General features: G+C 42.8%; 1 protein-coding gene across 1 annotated transcript in view; it reads right to left on the bottom strand.

Moving 5' to 3' along the window:
* The window catches only part of PPP2R5A (protein phosphatase 2 regulatory subunit B'alpha), an 836,659-nt gene that overhangs the window by 680,831 nt on the left and 138,458 nt on the right, over window positions 1-17,370 (bottom strand). Inside the window, exon 2 of the mRNA XM_078649746.1 lies at window positions 10,154-10,350. Within this exon, the coding sequence (XP_078505872.1) occupies window positions 10,154-10,350 (197 nt within the window). The remainder of the gene's footprint in view (window positions 1-10,153; window positions 10,351-17,370) is intronic.

Raw genomic sequence — 17,370 nt, 5'->3', positions numbered from 1 at the left:
GCCCATGCATCTTCCGATGGCTTTGGCCCTTTGTTAAAAAAAAAAATTTAAGGAATGATTGTTTGAAACACAGATACTGCATTCTGACCCAAGGAAGCTAGTATTTGCTGGACATTGACAGCCACACAGCAGGACTTTAAGGTGGCCACAAAGGTGGAAAAAGCATCTGATCAGATGCCAACTTTGATAGCAGTCCTAGAACTGTGAATGATTTACTGGGCATGTTTGTGCCGATTTTCCTTTGGGTCGCGGGACAAGCCAGGGCTTTCCATTGTTCCCGCTCCTGTTTGCCCTGGTACTGGAGCCTTTGGCGGCCTGGATAAGGAGGGATCCGGTAATACAAGGGCTTAAGTGGACGGAGGGATGGGAGGATAGCATCTCCTTATATGCAGATGCCATTTTACTTTATATGGTATCCCCTAGACGTTCAATTAGCAGTCTTCTAGATATCTGCGCGTCATATGGTAAAGTCTCATGATACACTATCAACTGGGCCAAGTCTATTCTCTATGTGCTCCATGGCCCCCCGCTCGCGATTACCACGAGACTGTGCGATCCAGATCGCATACGGAGGGTTCAGGTATCTAGGACTATACATTACTCCCCAACCCATGCAATTTACTTAGAAGAATCCCATGGAGCCTCTGAAAAGACTCCGCTGTGATGTTAAACATTGGCATTCCCTACCACTGACACTACTGTGACGAGTTGCCCTGTTCAAAGTGATGGCACCAGCTTCCTCTACGCCCTGCAGAACACTCCATTTCCGGTTCCCCATACCTACTTCAAAGCGATTGATGCAGAATAGTAATCTCCTCTGGGATGGGAAACCTGCCCGCATAGCAATGCAGAAATTGGTGAAGGGCTGGTATGACAGCGGAATCGGCCTACCCAATATCAAAACATATTACTGGGCATCACAGCTCATTGTGATAAACCAATGGCTCCACGTCCACAAGAGGAACTGGCGCTCCGCATGGCTAGGCATATCCTTGGTGAAGAAAGGAGTTCTGGGAGCACTATATAATAAATCCCGGAGAAGTACACTGTTGGGACCGACCGCACACATGTACACATATGGGTCACTGCACTCTGTTCGCTTTGCTGGGAAGGGGTTCCAACACAGCATACACCACTTTGGGACACCTGACAACTAGGGAGACTTCTTAACAGTCAAGGCTTCAAGCAATGGGGCCGCATAGGCATTTCGAGGGTGGAGGACCTGTAGAGTAAAGGAGAGGTCATTCCATTCTCCCAGCTCCAAGCAACATAAGAGATGGCATTGACAGGAATTTTCCATTTCTACAGATCAAACATGCACTCAATAAAGCTTTTGGGTCAGGCACTGACCTCCCGGAGACCTCACCGCTAGAAGACAGACTGTTGACGGACCACATAACTAAAAAAGCTATTTCCTTAACATATCGTAAAATTGTAAACAACCAACCAGACCCCACAAAACTCTTCGTGAGAAATGGCAGACAGAAATAGGGGAACTGGCTGAAACGGACTGGCAAGAGGGGCTCGCCTCCCCATGGGAAGTAGCAATACCCATCAGATTATAATTAGTACAACTAAAAATCCTGCACCGAACCTACTACACAAGATTGACAATGTATAAAATCGGAAAAACTGACACCACTGTCTGCGAAGATGGGAGACACCCGGTACTTTCTACCATACATTGTGGGAATTCCCCATAATTACGCACTACTGGGCAGCTGTCATGGGCACAATCTCACAGGTTGGTGGAGCTAGTGTCCAACCAGAACCCAAGAGATGTCTCCTCAACATCTGGGAGCTGACGGATCTTAACCGTCAAGATTGGGCAACATTAGGCATTATGATAGCTAAAAGAAACATAGCTTAACACTGGGAGCACAGGCAGTTCCCACTCATCGACAGTGGTGTAGCGACATGGATGGCGCAATGGTGGCAGAGAAAGTGGTTTATGTCCGCAGAGGCTGCCCCAAGAAATGGACACAAGTGAGGGGGAAGTGGAATGCCTTTAGAGGGAATATATGTACCCCGCCATCAGATGAGTTGGATCCGGAGCTAAGTGAATAATAGACATGATCAGCGGTGCTCTGAGACATTTGTTATTAATGTGGTCATGGCATTAGTACATGTGTGGGAAGATTGCGATGGAAGACTGATAATGGCGTTCTTCAAGTACTGTCATAATATTGTATTTTCTACACACCCATAATTTCAGATCCATGTATTCAGTACCAACTTATGTAAAATGTTAATAAAAATGTTTTTTTAAAAGAGAAACAAGAACACTTCAAAAGTAGCGCTTCAAATTGTGAAACAGGTGCTTTGAATTCTTCAAGCATATTTCTTGTGAACAAAAACAGGGAATGGTGCTGCTCCCAAGGGAACCATTATATAGGAATATCAGAGGAACAGAAAGAAAGAAAAAAAAATGTGTGTGTTTAAGGAAAGAATGGCTATAAGAACTGTATGACTTCCATCTCTCAATGTGTTGTCCGTTTGCTAACATTGTTGTTTTTAATAACAGATCTTCTGACAGTGAAATCCTTATCCCATTTGCCAGGGAATTTAGTTCCAATACAGGTTCCTGCTGTTCATCAACGCAGATCTAACTTCCTGCCACTTTTTAATGCAAATCCAACCCAGAGGTCTAAACTTTCCATAGATTAAGTTCATCAAAATTACAGTGGGTTTTTTTCAGTTTTTTTTTTAATCCTCATTTGCCTCAGACCTCAGTTGACAGGATAGGACATCGCTACCGTTGCTCGGTGTAAGGAGACGTAGGCTATCGAGAGGGGACCAGGAGGCTGTGCCCCACCTACCAGTACACAACAGCCCTAAAACGGTCACTGACCCCATGTTGGAAAGGGGTGGTCACGCTCTCCTCTGGTTAAGTATAACCGGTGACTTAATGTTGGCCTACAAAGAGATGGAACCAGTGGGGGGCCCAACACAGTCGAAGAGGTTCCGAGAGGTATAATCATAGGATCTATATTTTAAAACGTAACAACTTAAGACCCTTCATCATAATCCCCAAAAGCTAATGCTTAGATCAGCTTAATAAGCAATCCCATAGAGTTTTCTTCTTGCTATTTTGCAGTTTATCCAGATCCTTCTTAGATGTTTTGAGTAGAGAGGACAGCCACTCCGAGTGTGTAGGGGGTGAAACTTCAACCCATCTATTACAGATTTCTGTCCTAGCCAGCAAAATAGCATGGAAGAGAAACCCCCTCCTAGCAGGGTCCGTTATCTCACTGGATATACCAAAGATTATCAAAGCTAGAGTAATTTGGACTGGAGATCCCGAAATGTCAGTGATGGATGCCCCTACTTTTTCCCAATATTCTGTTATCACTTGGCAGTCCTCGAACATATGGATGTCAGAAGCACTTTGACAACACATTTCTTACAGCTAACCGGAAGTCGCATCGATATTTTAGACAGCCTTAACGGAGAAAGGTAGGCCCTGTGGGTGGTAAACAGGTGGTTCCTCCTAAGCGAGGCTGGGTTTACAGCAGCAAACAGGATGTTAAAGGAAGTTTGCCAGAGATCTTCCCACTGTTCATATGGCATGGAGGCTCCCCACAAATCCTTCGCTAATTTAAAGTATCCATCAATAGCTTCCGCTAAAGACCAATAAAGGGAAGAAACCTCTCTTTTCCCCACCGGTCTAATCACTAACTGCTCCTCAAGAGAGTTTCCTATACCTATGGGTTATTCCAGATTCTGGGCCCAACTCTGCAGCTGTAGATATTTGAACCTGGAGATGCCCTCTCCCAACCGGTTATGTATTGACGACCATGATGTAAGTGAGCCATTGAATGCCAGTTCTCCCCACACCTTTAATCCCGCTGCTCTGAGTGGTGTAGCTAGTTTATCTTTCAGGCATTCTGGCATCCCTGGAGAGTCCCACAGGGGGACCCGACTAAAAACATAGTTGAGACCCATACGCTGTTTGATTTTAGCCCATGCTCAAGCCATCCCCATCAGAACTTTCAGCCTGACCTTTTTAAAGAACTTCTGTTCTCCATATTTGAAAAGAAATCCCTCCTGTGACAAGCCTACACCCGTCAGCATAGCGGAGAACATAGCCCCCACACCTGTATGGTCTGGAGTTTCAGAAACATTCTTGAATGGGACAACTGAAACGCCCATGCGTAATACCGCAGGTCAGAGAGCAAGACCCCCCTTCTCCCTCTCCCTCCTACACCACAGCTTCTTCCAGCCGATCCTCATGGCTCTATAGGCCCAAACAAATGAATTAATCATTTGCTGAAGCTAGTCTATTGTTGATTGTTTGAAATGTAAAGGGACAGTGTTGAAAAAGAAAGTAATTTTTGGTAATACTACCATCTTAATCAAATTGGTCCTCCCCAGAACGGTCAGAGGGAGAGGAGCCAATGATTTCATTAATTTCTGGCATTCCTTAGAAACATTTGCCAAGTTGGTCCCCGAGATCTTATCTATGTCCTGGACAATCCTAATCCCCAAGTACCTCATGTCACACCTGGTCTGGTATCCGCACTCTGGTAGGTTCCAAGACATAACCTGTTTTTTCTGCATTAACCTCATAACCGGAAACCTGCCCAAAATCCTGTGCAACCTAATAATAACTTGAGGAAAAGACCTCCCTAGATCAGAAGAAAGAATCAAGACATCATCGGCATACAGAGCTACCTTCCTCTCCAAAGCCCCAAACTAAAATGGTAAAATACCAGGCTCCTCTCTAAGATGCTGAGCAAAAGGTTCAATATATAGGTCGAAAGGAGCAGGGAGAGGGGGCAGCCCTGTCTTGTGCCTCTGGTGATCTTGAAAGGGTTGGTCAGTCTGCCGGTTACCAGGAGTCTCGCCATAGGGTCCAAATATATAAGCTGAATAACTTGGAGGAATTTTTTGCCAAAGTTAACTTTTTCCATAACAGCTGCGAGATATGCCCAACTGAGCATATCAAAGGCCTTGGAAGCATCTAAATGCAATTGCTGCGAGGGGAAGCAAGAAAGTGGTGGCCAAGTCTATTGTGCCGACAAAATCATAAGTGAGGTCAGCTAAATGCCTACCTCTCACAAAACCTTTTTGATAAGGGTGGAGCAGATCTTTCACAACTGCTCCCAGCCGGTCGGCTAAGATCCTTGCAAAAATGTTGTAGTCTGTATTCAGCAACAAAATCGGTCTATAAGACCCACAGTTTGTCTGATTTTTCCCTGCTTTCAGGATCAATGAGATAGTGGCTTCTCCCCATGAATCGGGGGCTTAGCACCCTTAGATAATATCTCATTAAAGAGTGCTGTCAAGGTCGGAACTATTGCTTCCCCCAAAGATCTATAGAATTCAGCTGGAAGCCCGTCAGGCCCCGCAGCCTTCCCCCACTTGCAAGCAGATATAGCTTTCCTGACCTCTTGCTGAGATATGTCGAGCTCCAGAACTTCTCGCTGGGAGTCGCTCAGAGGCACGCTGGTTCCCACCTAGCCACTCCATAGCAATGGGTTTGTCCACTAGACTATCATCTTTATATAGCTCCTGGGGCATCCCCAACTTCTTCATCTGTGGATAACAAAGTAGACTGTCCTCACTGCTAATTTGATTTATGATATTTCGCGTCCTGTCAGACTTGACTTTCCACGTCAATAGCTTGCCGGCCCCCTCTCCATACTCAAGGTGGGCAAGCTTACTGGCCGCTCACCTTCTTGTTCTCCTCGTCTGAATAGTAGCATTTACCTGATCCAAATGGCAAGATATTCTTGACGCTTCTCAGGGACAGTGTCTGCATTCAAGAATAGCTCTACTGCCTTAATTTCGGTCTCCATGTGGGCCACCTCCACCCTGTAATGTCTGTTCTTATGACAAACCCTGCTGGTGACAACACCTCTCAGGAAAGCCTTAAGCACATTCCTTACGACCAAAGTCTCTGTTGAACCAAGATTTATATTAAAAAAAAGACTCCGCTTCCTGAGACAAATACTTAATTTCGAGATCATCAAGAAGTAAAGATCTATCACACGTTCAAGCCCTCAGTTGTACCTGCACTCCTAAAACTATATCCATCTACACTCCTGAATGATCTGACAGATGGGGAGTCAAATAACTGATGTCCTTCACTTTACCCCGAAGGTCGTGGCTGACCGCGATAAGGTCGAACCTTGATGTATGGCCATATTTGCTGTTATAGAAAGAGACCCCTGGATGTGAACCCGCCCTATCCCTCCAGATGTCACAGAGTCCAATCTGCGCCATCATTGGGTGAAGGTACGTCCGAGACCTGGATAACACATTAGCTCTACTGCTTGGAGACTTGCCTAACGTCGGGTCAAAGACTATGTTCAAGTCCCCAGCCATGATGACTGGGTCAGGAAATTCCAGAAGATTTGAGAAAATGGTTTTCAAGGAAGAGGGATCATCCTGGTTTGGGCTATAATAGCCAACCACAGTAAGCAAAGAGCCTTGAATAATCAATTTTGCGATGACCCACCTACCACTTGGATCTACCAGCAAATCTAGAATGCAAGCATTTGCTTGCTTTTTAATCAAAATGGTGACACCCCTAATATTCACACTCTGATTGGAGCTGATCAATTGTTTAACCCACTTTAAGTTTTTAAATATTGCAGACATCTCTTCTCTTAACAGATGGGTTTCCTGGAGGATAATGACCTGCCTGGGAGAATCTTTTAATTACTGCATAATTTTAGCCCTCCTAGATTTCACCTGCAGGCCATTAACGTTCCAGGATAAAAACGGCATCTTACTCATGGAGGCTTAAACACCTGAACCATAAGCCACCCACATCTCCAAGAAAACCTAGACCAGACGCGAAGAGACATGGCCAGACTATAAGGCGAATGAGGATGTTTTTTATTTTTTAACCAGATGCTCTCCACATCTTGCATTCCCCCCACCCACCTCCCCTCCCTGGAGAACCCTTCCCCCATTTAGCTGGACTAATATAGTCCAGTTTCTTCCCACCGGGCAACCTACCCTGTCCATTTATACTCAAATGCTAGACAATTTGCTATACAAGACGAAGACTAAGACCCCGCTACCAATTTACCTAAACTAGATTTCTCTAAATAGGACCATGTGTAAGTGTACTTTATAGGTGTATGGGCCTACATTTTTTTTCTCAGTTCCCAGATATCAATTGTTACAAAGAACTCAAGTCCTAATACAGATTAGGCCTGCCCCTTGAACCTAGGGGACCCTAAGGTCAGTGAGATATATAATGTTAATTTGTTAATTATTACATAGTTTTACCTACACTTTCTAAAAGCTCATCTGTGTCTTGCACGGACTTAATGGTATACATCTTGTTGTACATGATTTTCAAAGATGCAGGGAATTTGAGCTGGGCCACCACACTGAGCTTTTTAAAATCGTCCAACTTTATTCCCAGCTCTCACTGCCTATCCAGGGTAACTCGGGCCAAATCAAAGCGGATTTCATAAGGGAGTCTCTAGGTTTCAGGGATTTCTGTTTTAATGCGATGTTGAGAATCTTTTCCTTCAGGGTGAAAGTGAGGACATTTATGAGAATCTTCCTAGGTTTTGTCCGATTGGGATGTTTCCTAAAAGGGTCTCTATGAATCCTCTGTATATCCTTCTTCAAGTCCTCCTCGGATTCTTCAATCTGTACGGATTCCTTTATGAGTGTCATGACTAGGGACATGAGGTCTTTCCCCTGTCTCCCCCGGAACATTTAGGAGACGCAAATTGTTTCTCTGATAATTATTTTCCAACATTTCATGTTCCGAAGCACTACCTCCTCCCTCTTGAGCGTTATGTCTACTTTAACCGCTCCCAAGTCGTCCCCGAGTTCTCCAACTGAGCTTCTAGAGCCACTGTCCTGGAATTTAGGAGGTCGATTTTCTTCGCAAGTGACTCACAGAGGAGCCTGATTTGCCTCCGAAACAGAAAAGCCCTTGCTAATATATACAGAGAGTAGAGAAAAGCACCTCAAGAGATGCCACAGAAGACCCCACGATTCCGTGACCCTCAGAAATTTTTCCCACCTCTGCACTGCCACTGGCCACCATACTTTGTCAGGCAGTAGTTTCCCCTCCTGGGTGACCACTGTTTTCATCCAAAGCCTTAGTTAAAACCAGCCCTGGGATTCCAGGTTTAGTCACAAGTAAAGTTAGTGTAACAGGGAGGGGGTGCCAGCCACCTCCATCTCCTCCGAGGAGGGCCTTAACTTCAACTGCCCTGTGGAACTCTTTCTGAGGGCTGCCCCCTGTTTGACCACATCCAACACGAGTGGTTGAACTTTAAAATAAGACCTCAAAGAGGGGGTAATCCTTATTTTCAAATCTAAAGGATCACTCGTGGCTCTGCCTGCTTTAATGCTTTTGCCCTTCATTTCGCAGCGCGGAAAGATTAAACCGCTATCACTTGCTGTGACCGGGGTAATGCCTCCCTTTACCTGGGTTGCACTATTGTGTGTGTGTGTGTGACAAGTTTCCCCTCCAAGGGCGGCTTAATATTTTTACAGACAGATTTCGCCTTTGCGACCCCTGCGCTGCTTCACCGCGCTTCCTGCCTCTCCTTGCGTTTTCCGTTGTGGGGCAGTGTTATTAACAGGGCTGTGCTGGAGCTAGGAATACGCCCCCCCCTTGAACCCTCCATCCCCAGTACCTGCTCCGACTGGTTCTGCTGTGTGTGAAGAGAGGGCAGGACCAGCTTACCGTCCTCCATTGTAGGCGTTACACTGGTGGAAAAACTGCACCAAGAGGGGTCCCCCCCCACCCGGCCCCCCTGTACCTAAAGTTGTTGTAGTTACAAATGCGGGAGGGATGGGGTGAGCCCACCGCTCCCAGGAAGCAAACACTCGCCAGTCTGCTCTGGACAAATAACCTTCTCCAGCGTGGAAAACCTCCCTGTGCTGCCTCTGCCTCTTCCGGAATCAACTCGGAGGAGCCTGCGAGCCGCTGCTCTGCGGCCCCTCCTCAACTCCAGGGATGCGACAGTCCAACGTGGCAGATCAACAGGCGCTCCAGGACACATTCCCCTCGTTCTCAGAGTAAGTAAATCCAGAAAAAATAGGCGCGAAAAGAAACATGGTAGCTGGAGCGCAAGTTGTACAAATTGTGGGTCTCAGTTTCGCCTGCACATTTAGATGCGGGACGTAAGTGCCTCCGGAGGCAAGCGACCGCTTAGCTGGCGGCCGCCATGTTCTCCCGACAGGTGAAAAAAATAAGTGTTATGAGAAAAAACTTCAATGGCTGACTCATCCCATCTGCAGGATCTGTTCCCTGATGTCCCCTAGTTCCTCACTCTTTCCTTGCCACAGTGTGCTGCTGAATCAAGATGTGGGTGGCAAAGTGTTACATTATGTTTGAGCTACAGTATATAGGCCTGACAAACAACTGGCGTCCGTTTGCAGACTATCAGAACAAGACCTCACCTAGAGTACTCAATGAAGAACTCTAATCTTTTAAAGATAAAATGAAAGACCCACCATCAAAGAAAAAGATCTACTGAACTCAATATCCTCCCATATGGCTCTTAGACGGCCTTTTCTACGTGCAATACAATCATGGACTCATTTCCTTTTCTCTCCCTTAAGCATATCTAGTTTTTCTACATTTCCCGGAGCCTTATAATTGTCACTCTATGTAACCTTATAACCAACACACTAATATTGTTAAGATTGCATTTTCGCTTATGAAGCTACAATAATGTAAAAATCATAAAAAATACAGTCAACAGAACTGGTTAGATCTAGTTTCAGTTGCGAGAACGGTCAGTTCTCATGATTTAAGAATAGAAGAGAAGTGTACTTTAAAGGTCTGCGGAGGAGGCAATCAATGTAGTTAACAACAGCAAAAAATATACTATATTTTTAATTAATCAAGCACTAAATATAGTTTAAAAGAAAAACGCAACCCAGATAAGGGTCTTGGCCTGTGGCAAAAAGCGGATTTTAACAAGTCAAATTGGGATCATAGGAAGAGCATGATGGGCTGACTTCAAAGATGTGTCCAATTTTAATAATTTATTGTACAGAACTTGAAATAAAAAAATTACCAAACGTAGTTTAGGGAAAAGGTGCCAGTGACTATAACAAATATGCAATCTTGAACATTGTAAATTTATTAACATATACCATTCATTTTTACTATTTCAGAAAGTGAAAATGAAAGGTTTAAACTACAAATATTACTTACCATTCTCACTATATCCGGATAGGCATTTTCCACAATCACACCACGATTTGTTGACACATACTCAACCAATTCATTCAGAGTTGCCCTTTTAATTTCCTTGCTCTTCAAATCTGACACAGAGTCCATGAAATCAAACAAAACACAACACTGTTGAAGTTTCTGACTAAAAAGGTCTTGCTGTTCGTTTGAAGAAGCATCTAGAAAGACACAAATACAAGTTTACTTAGCAGACATCCAAAGTATGTGGTCCATTAAAAAAAACAGATTTATGCTGGTCATATTTCTTTTCATTTACTTCTGCACTGATGTTCTTAACATCTTTTGTTTTTCATCATTACTAAACACGGACCAACAGTTTAACACTGTAAGACATTCGTTACAGATCTCATTGATGGAATAATCTAAAATCTTGCAATTTCAAATATGGCTGAGCACAACATATGTCCGCTGCTGCCACATATGCCAGAAGAGTAGCCAAGAATCCACAAAGTTTTATACTACTTCAGGATTTCAAAATGGCTTCTATTTTTTTCCCTAAACCGTGTGCATTTTTTTGCACAGTCAAAATCTGATGAGGGTGAGACCCTTTTTTATGATATGTACCGATATACAATAAGAAATGTAATTCATCACCACCAACATCAGATCAGGCCAGAAGAATATAATTGGTCAAGGAGATGGGCGAGCATGATCATGTGCAAATCGAAAGGTTTTGTCTGTAAGTCTTCAAAATGATTGTGCTCTCTGAGATCACATGTACATAAGTAGGTGTAGCATTCGAACAAACACAATATTTTTTCTTGTAGCTGTGTGGGGAAAAATGGTAATAAGATGAGCACATTTATTGAAAGCGTGTTTTTCACGTTACATACTTCACCCTTTTTTCTTTCTTTGAACAGCTCAACTTCAACTCACTGCATTACAATTGTAGCAATCCATACAAGGAATAATGTGAACTAAACACACCATGCAGCATTAGAGATAACGAAGTGCTGAGGATGGGACTTGGCCTGAGATAGGTATGATATGTTGATAGTAAAAAAATGGGCAAATTGAGGGTTCGTTGAAAAAAATAAAAAGCATAGAAACACAGGCAGAAAGATAGCATGACAGCATGGGTAATACAGGGAAGTAAAAAAGAGAACGAGGATCAAAATGGTCCTTAAACAGTAAACAGTCCAATGAGGAGCAAATGTGGTAACTATGATACACTAAAAAACCTATGCTCCTCAGATACTGAAGATGTTGTTCAGTGATATGGATTCGTTTTCTCACATTGTCTTTAATTTCCAAGAAAGTACTGGGTGTCCTGGTCAACTGGCCTTTTATCTGTTGTACTCTGTTATTTTATTTCAAACATTGTGGTATTTCAACTGATCATTTACTTCTCCGACTTCACTGGTTTCTCATTTGTTTTTTATGGCCTAGCTTGACAACGCAGTTGTAGCCAAACAATTATGTGAGAACCGCCAGGAGGGAGGATTTGGTGTAGTAATCAGGAAGAGACTTCTTGATGGTTAGATCCAGTTTATTCTTAGGAGACAGCTTACACAACCACCACGAATAGATGCACAGCTGTAACTGTTACTAGTAGAACATTACACTCCCAAGGATCCCTAAGAATCCCCAGGCAGAAAGAACCAAAACAATTCTGAATAGAACATGGGAAGGGAAGTACAGGAATAAGTGGAGAGTAAAGTATGGAATGGAATACTACACACCTTCCCCCTTGAAAAAAAACAAGAAAAAAAAACTTAAAGGTAGTAATCATGCAACTTTACAGGAGTATGTTTCACACGAATGCTTTTCCTAAGAGAAGAATCATCATTAGGAATTACAGGACAAGATATGGGAACATTTTCACTAACAGGATCATCGACATGGCCAGGAGGTGGTTCAGTGATCTGGTTGCTATTGTCAGACATGGACGGACTGCAATTACCAGGCACAGGAACAACACGATCAACACTCTGGTTCTCACAGTCAAAAGAGTTAAACAAAGGAGAAAAAGATGCATCATTTTGATCACACAAAGGCTTAGCAGTGGTAAGATTATTAGAAGAGGATGGTGCAGAACAGGGTTCAGTATTAGAAGAATCTAAACTTTTACATAGTGAAATCCTTCTAAAATTCCATATTTTTCCATCCTCAACTCTCACAGCCTTAGAAAATACTTCAATAACCTTGCAAGGGTCTGACCACTTATTCCACTTATTGTCAAAAGCTCTGCCTAATTTCACGCGGACAAAATCACCCACCCTGACCTTCTGACCAGAGCTTTTAGTGGACAAAAAATTGGCTTTCATTCTTTCCTGATATCTCAAAACTCTGTCCTTTACACAAGCAGGATCTATAGAAGTATCAGCAGGTATCTTAACTTTCATCCACCAGGGCAGGAGTTTGGAACCAGGCTTTCTGCCTCTAAGCAATTCAAAGGGTGAAAACCCTGTGACAGAGTTTGGTGAGGTGCGATAAGACAGTAAGGTGGAACGCAGGGTTTTTTTCCAGTCTAGATTGCTTTTAACGGCCAGCTGAATAGACTCTTTGATGACGCGGTTAAAGCGTTCCGTCTGACCATTGGCTTGCGGATTATAATTCGACACCCTTTTGTGCACGATGCCGCACCTCTGGATGAATGACAAAAATTCATTGCTTATAAATTGCGGACCATTATCCGACACAATCTCCGCGGGAATCCCTTCTCTACAAAAAACCTCATCAAGAAATTGAATAATTTGAGTGGAGCCAACTTTGTCGACAATTTTTAGCTCTGGCCACTTGGAAAAATAATCGATAAGGAGCAGGCCAAACACATTTTGGTGGGAAAACAAGTTAAGAGGTCCAATTATGTCAATGCCCAATTTTTTCCAGGGGCAAGAGACAAATTCAATGGGAGAAGTAGCAACAGACAAGGGTTTAACAGTCTTGTCACTTTTATCACAAGGGGAACATGAACGAACCCATTTGTCGACCATTCTGTCTACACCAGGCCACCAGTAGAACTCGCGGATGCGTCTTTTGGTGCCAGACATCCCCATATGGCCTTCATGGGCCATGGAAATAATTCTTTCTCTCAAGGAAATGGGAGGAATGATTTTATCGCCACGAAAAACAAAACCTTGGTCAAACATAAGTTCATCGTTTACCTTGAAAAAAGAAAGGATGTCCCCAGATAAGTATCGCTCTTGAGGCCAACCATATTGTAAATGTCTAGTTAAAGAAGCAAGGTTAGAATCATTCGTCATAGCTTCCCTCCACTCAATTTCAGAAATACTAGAAGAAACACCAGTTGGACTACAATCGTTGACATCATCGATATTAAAGACAACATCTGATTCGTTGTTCCAATTATTAGAAAAATTAGAATTGATTAAAGGTAGCCTGGACATGCAGTCGGCGTGTACGTTTAACCGCCCTGGAACATATTCAACAGTACATTGAAATTCTTGCAATTTGGCTGCAAGACGTGCTAGTCGCGCTGTTAAGGTCCTGCCACCACCAGCTGCCAGCATATTAATTAGAGGTTTATGGTCGGTTCTTAAACGGAACCTGGTTCCCCAAAGAAATTGCCTAAAATGTTCAGAGGCCCAGGTACAAGCTAGTAACTCTTTTTCAATTGTGGAGTAATTGAACTCAGCGCCCCGCAAGGTTCTTGAAGCATATGACAACGTACTCTTCACCTTTGTCTTTTTGCATTAAAACTGAGCCTAAGCCAACATTGCTTGCATCAACACACACTATACATTCTTTGTCTAAATCAAAAGGTCTTAGAAAAGGAGCATTAATAATTTCTTGTTTCAGTAATTCAAAAGCATGTTGCTGATCGCTATTCCACACAAACTGAGGATCCTTCTTCAATAACACCCTGAGAGGATGAACTTTGGAAGCATAATCTTGGACGAATTTGCTATAAAATTCTGTAAGACCAAGAAAGGAAACAAGTTGATCTTTGTTCAAGGGAGCAGGGGCTTTGGATATACTCTTGATATGGTTGAGTTTAGGTTTGATTCCCAGGGCTGAAATCTCATGGCCGAGGTATTCGACTTGACTTTGTCTGAATTTACATTTGGATAATTTAAGTGTCAGCCCATATTCTTGCACACTTTTCAAAACTTTTACCAAATTTTTATCGTGCTCCTCAAAATTTTTCCCGTGTATTAGGATGTCGTCCTGAAAGGCGATAGCACCCTCACATCCTTCTAGTACTGTCTTCATGAGGCGTTGGAAGACGGACGCTGCACTAGCTAGGCCGAATGGCATACGACAATACTGAAATAAACCTTCAGGTGTAATAAAAGTGGTTAAGAATTTAGAGTCTTCGTGTAAAATTACCTGATGGTAAGCGCTGGTTAGATCTAGCGTGGAAAAAACACAGGCGCCAGAAAGAGTGGAAATGAGCTCGTGTATGTGGGGTAAGGGATGTCTGTCAATCCAGATCTCCTTGTTTAGGCTGCGGAGATCTACACACAGACGAAGCTCGCCGTTGCTTTTGAGGGATAAAACAACGGGCGAAACCCATGGGGATGACTCAACTGGTTCGATGATCTTTTTGGAAACTAGATCTGATAAAATTAACTTTAATTTATCACGGTAGGCCAAGGGTACATTTCTGACCCTATGCCGGACAGGAACAGCTGATTCCTTAAGTATAATGCGGTGTTTGAAATTAGCGAAAACCCCCAAATTATCATTGAAAATACAAGGGAAATCTTTTGTTAATTGGGAAATAAAGTCATTTTCTGGAGGAACGACATAGACAGGGGGAGAGGCATTGGGATCAAGTTTGATTCCTAAATCAAACTGATGGGGCCAGCATAAGATGGATGCCCCTTTCGAGGAGACGTAAACTTTCCCCTTAGTAGTTCTATCTTTAAACCTGATCTCCGCCCACATATAACCTTCAAGGCCTATCTTCTTCCCTGTGTACCCTCCAGGATGTATATCAGGTGGTAAAAGTTCCTTTGTGGACCAAAACTTGTTAAAGACATCCTTGCCAATTATGGTGTACCAGGCACATGAGTCGATAAGCATGGAGATTTCTACACCATTAATTAGAATAATGTCACTGGGAAAACCTTTGCACTCAGTATCACCAACACACAACATCGTATTAATTTCTGATGGTTGTTCACAGTCATCATACTCCTCATGTGATAAGAAATTAACTTTCTGCGAGGACTTACACATTTTGGTGAAATGACCTGACTTTTTGCATTTGACGCAAATTTTGTTCCAAGCAGGACACCCTTTATAATTTCCTACGTGATCATTAGCGCCACATCTATAGCAAATTATAGGAGACCTTCTTTGGAAGGGTCTATTATCTCTGCTGAAATTGTCTCTTTTAGTAGAATTGAAGGTAGGTTTCCTGTAATTTGGAGGATTCCTGACTAAGGAAACTTCCGGAATAGTTACTTTAGTTTTGGTTTCATGGCCTCTTATTTCGTTAACAAACAATTCCGATTGCTCAATACCTTTGGCAATGTTTAGAACAGCGTTAAGAGAGGACTCAGTACCCATCCATAAACGTTCCTGTATCTTTTTACTCTTAGTACGCATCATGATTTGATCCCTTAAGACTTGGTCAAAATCAATAGTTTCAAAGGAACAAGAACTAGCTAGAGTGCGTAGAGCAGCTACATAGGTTTCTATGGATTCATCTTCTTTTTGAATTCTAGAATAAAATTTAAAACGTTCCATCACTGTATTAATTTTCTTTCCAAATCTGGTGCTTAATTGCTTAACAACCACTTCAAAAACATTTACATCACCTGCACTAGTATTATCAATAGGTGGTAGACTTTGTAATTCTTTGAGACCGGCACCACCTAGACAATTTTTTAATAAAGCGAGTTTCCTTTTGGGGGAACAGCCATCTTCTTCTACCACATCTACATAGGCTAAAAAGGTTGGATACCAAAGGTCCCATTCTACTTTGGGATCACCAGCCGAAGGTAAGAAATGTGCAGGTGAAGTTATGTTATTCGACATTTTTTTTTTTTTTTTTTTTTAATAATATTAAAAATACCAAAATAAAGAAAAATAAAAATAAAGGTCACAGTTATTTGGTTGAATAATTTGTCAGAACATAGTTGTACAATAATAGCATTGAAGATAGCCTGGAAAAGGGGAATACCTTCTCTGTGAATAAAGATGTTCAATACAGTTCCCTTGTAAACAAAACTGTAACCAGGATGTAAATTACGGAACAGAATAAGCCAAGGTACATATATAACTGTGGTAATAATCGATACGAATGGGTTGGATTACATAAATAACTGTGGCGTTAAAAAGCATTAAAAAAAAACGGGACTCGGATCGGAGACTGTTGTCATGGTGATCTAAGATGGTTGCTGGAACGCAGCGCTGTGCGTAGAACGACGTTGTCCAATGACGTGGTACACGCAGAGGCGGAGAGTGCGGATGACGCGTCTGATCCAGGAGCGTGGTGAAGGGCTTCCGGCAGCGAGTGGAGCGCACGCGAAGATAAAGGTGAGTCTCGTGTGCTTTTTTGAAAGATGCGCTTCCACAATAAAGTTGTAGGGAAAGCCAAAAATGTCACAAAAACACCAGCAGAACGGGGATTTCACGCGGAGGGAAAACAGAGTAGATATGATATGAAATCCAATAGGTTGTGAGCGAGTGACTGCTCGAATTCCCAAATATGAGGGAAAATGCGCAAAATACAAAGAAACGGCCGCAGGTGCAATCAAAGCACGTCGAGTAAGAAATACTGCCGCTGGTGTTATAGTTTAACACAAAGGATTTTAAAAGTACCTTAAATGAGTCCACACTGCAAACGGTGAACGCTGTCTCCAAACTGGATTTTCCTTTTTAAAAAATGAGGAAAATATACGGGTCCTGTTAAGCTTCAGGTTTGATATCCCGATCGTCGCCAGAATATGTAGTAATCAGGAAGAGACTTCTTGATGGTTAGATCCAGTTTATTCTTAGGAGACAGCTTACACAACCACCACGAATAGATGCACAGCTGTAACTGTTACTAGTAGAACATTACAATCCCAAGGATCCCTAAGAATCCCCAGGCAGAAAGAACCAAAACAATTCTGAATAGAACATGGGAAGGGAAGTACAGGAATAAGTGGAGAGTAAAGTATGGAATGGAATACTACATTTGGCTCCACCCACATTTTGGGAGCAAGCAGTACATGTTTTGACTAGGCATAAGTTGTGTTCGTCCACAAAAAAATGCTTGC

This window comes from Lissotriton helveticus, chromosome 6 (genome assembly GCF_964261635.1).
Source record: "Lissotriton helveticus chromosome 6, aLisHel1.1, whole genome shotgun sequence".
NCBI lineage: Eukaryota > Metazoa > Chordata > Amphibia > Caudata > Salamandridae > Lissotriton > Lissotriton helveticus.
The sequence above is the reverse complement of the archived record's forward strand: the minus strand, read 5'-3'. Positions and strand labels throughout refer to the sequence as shown.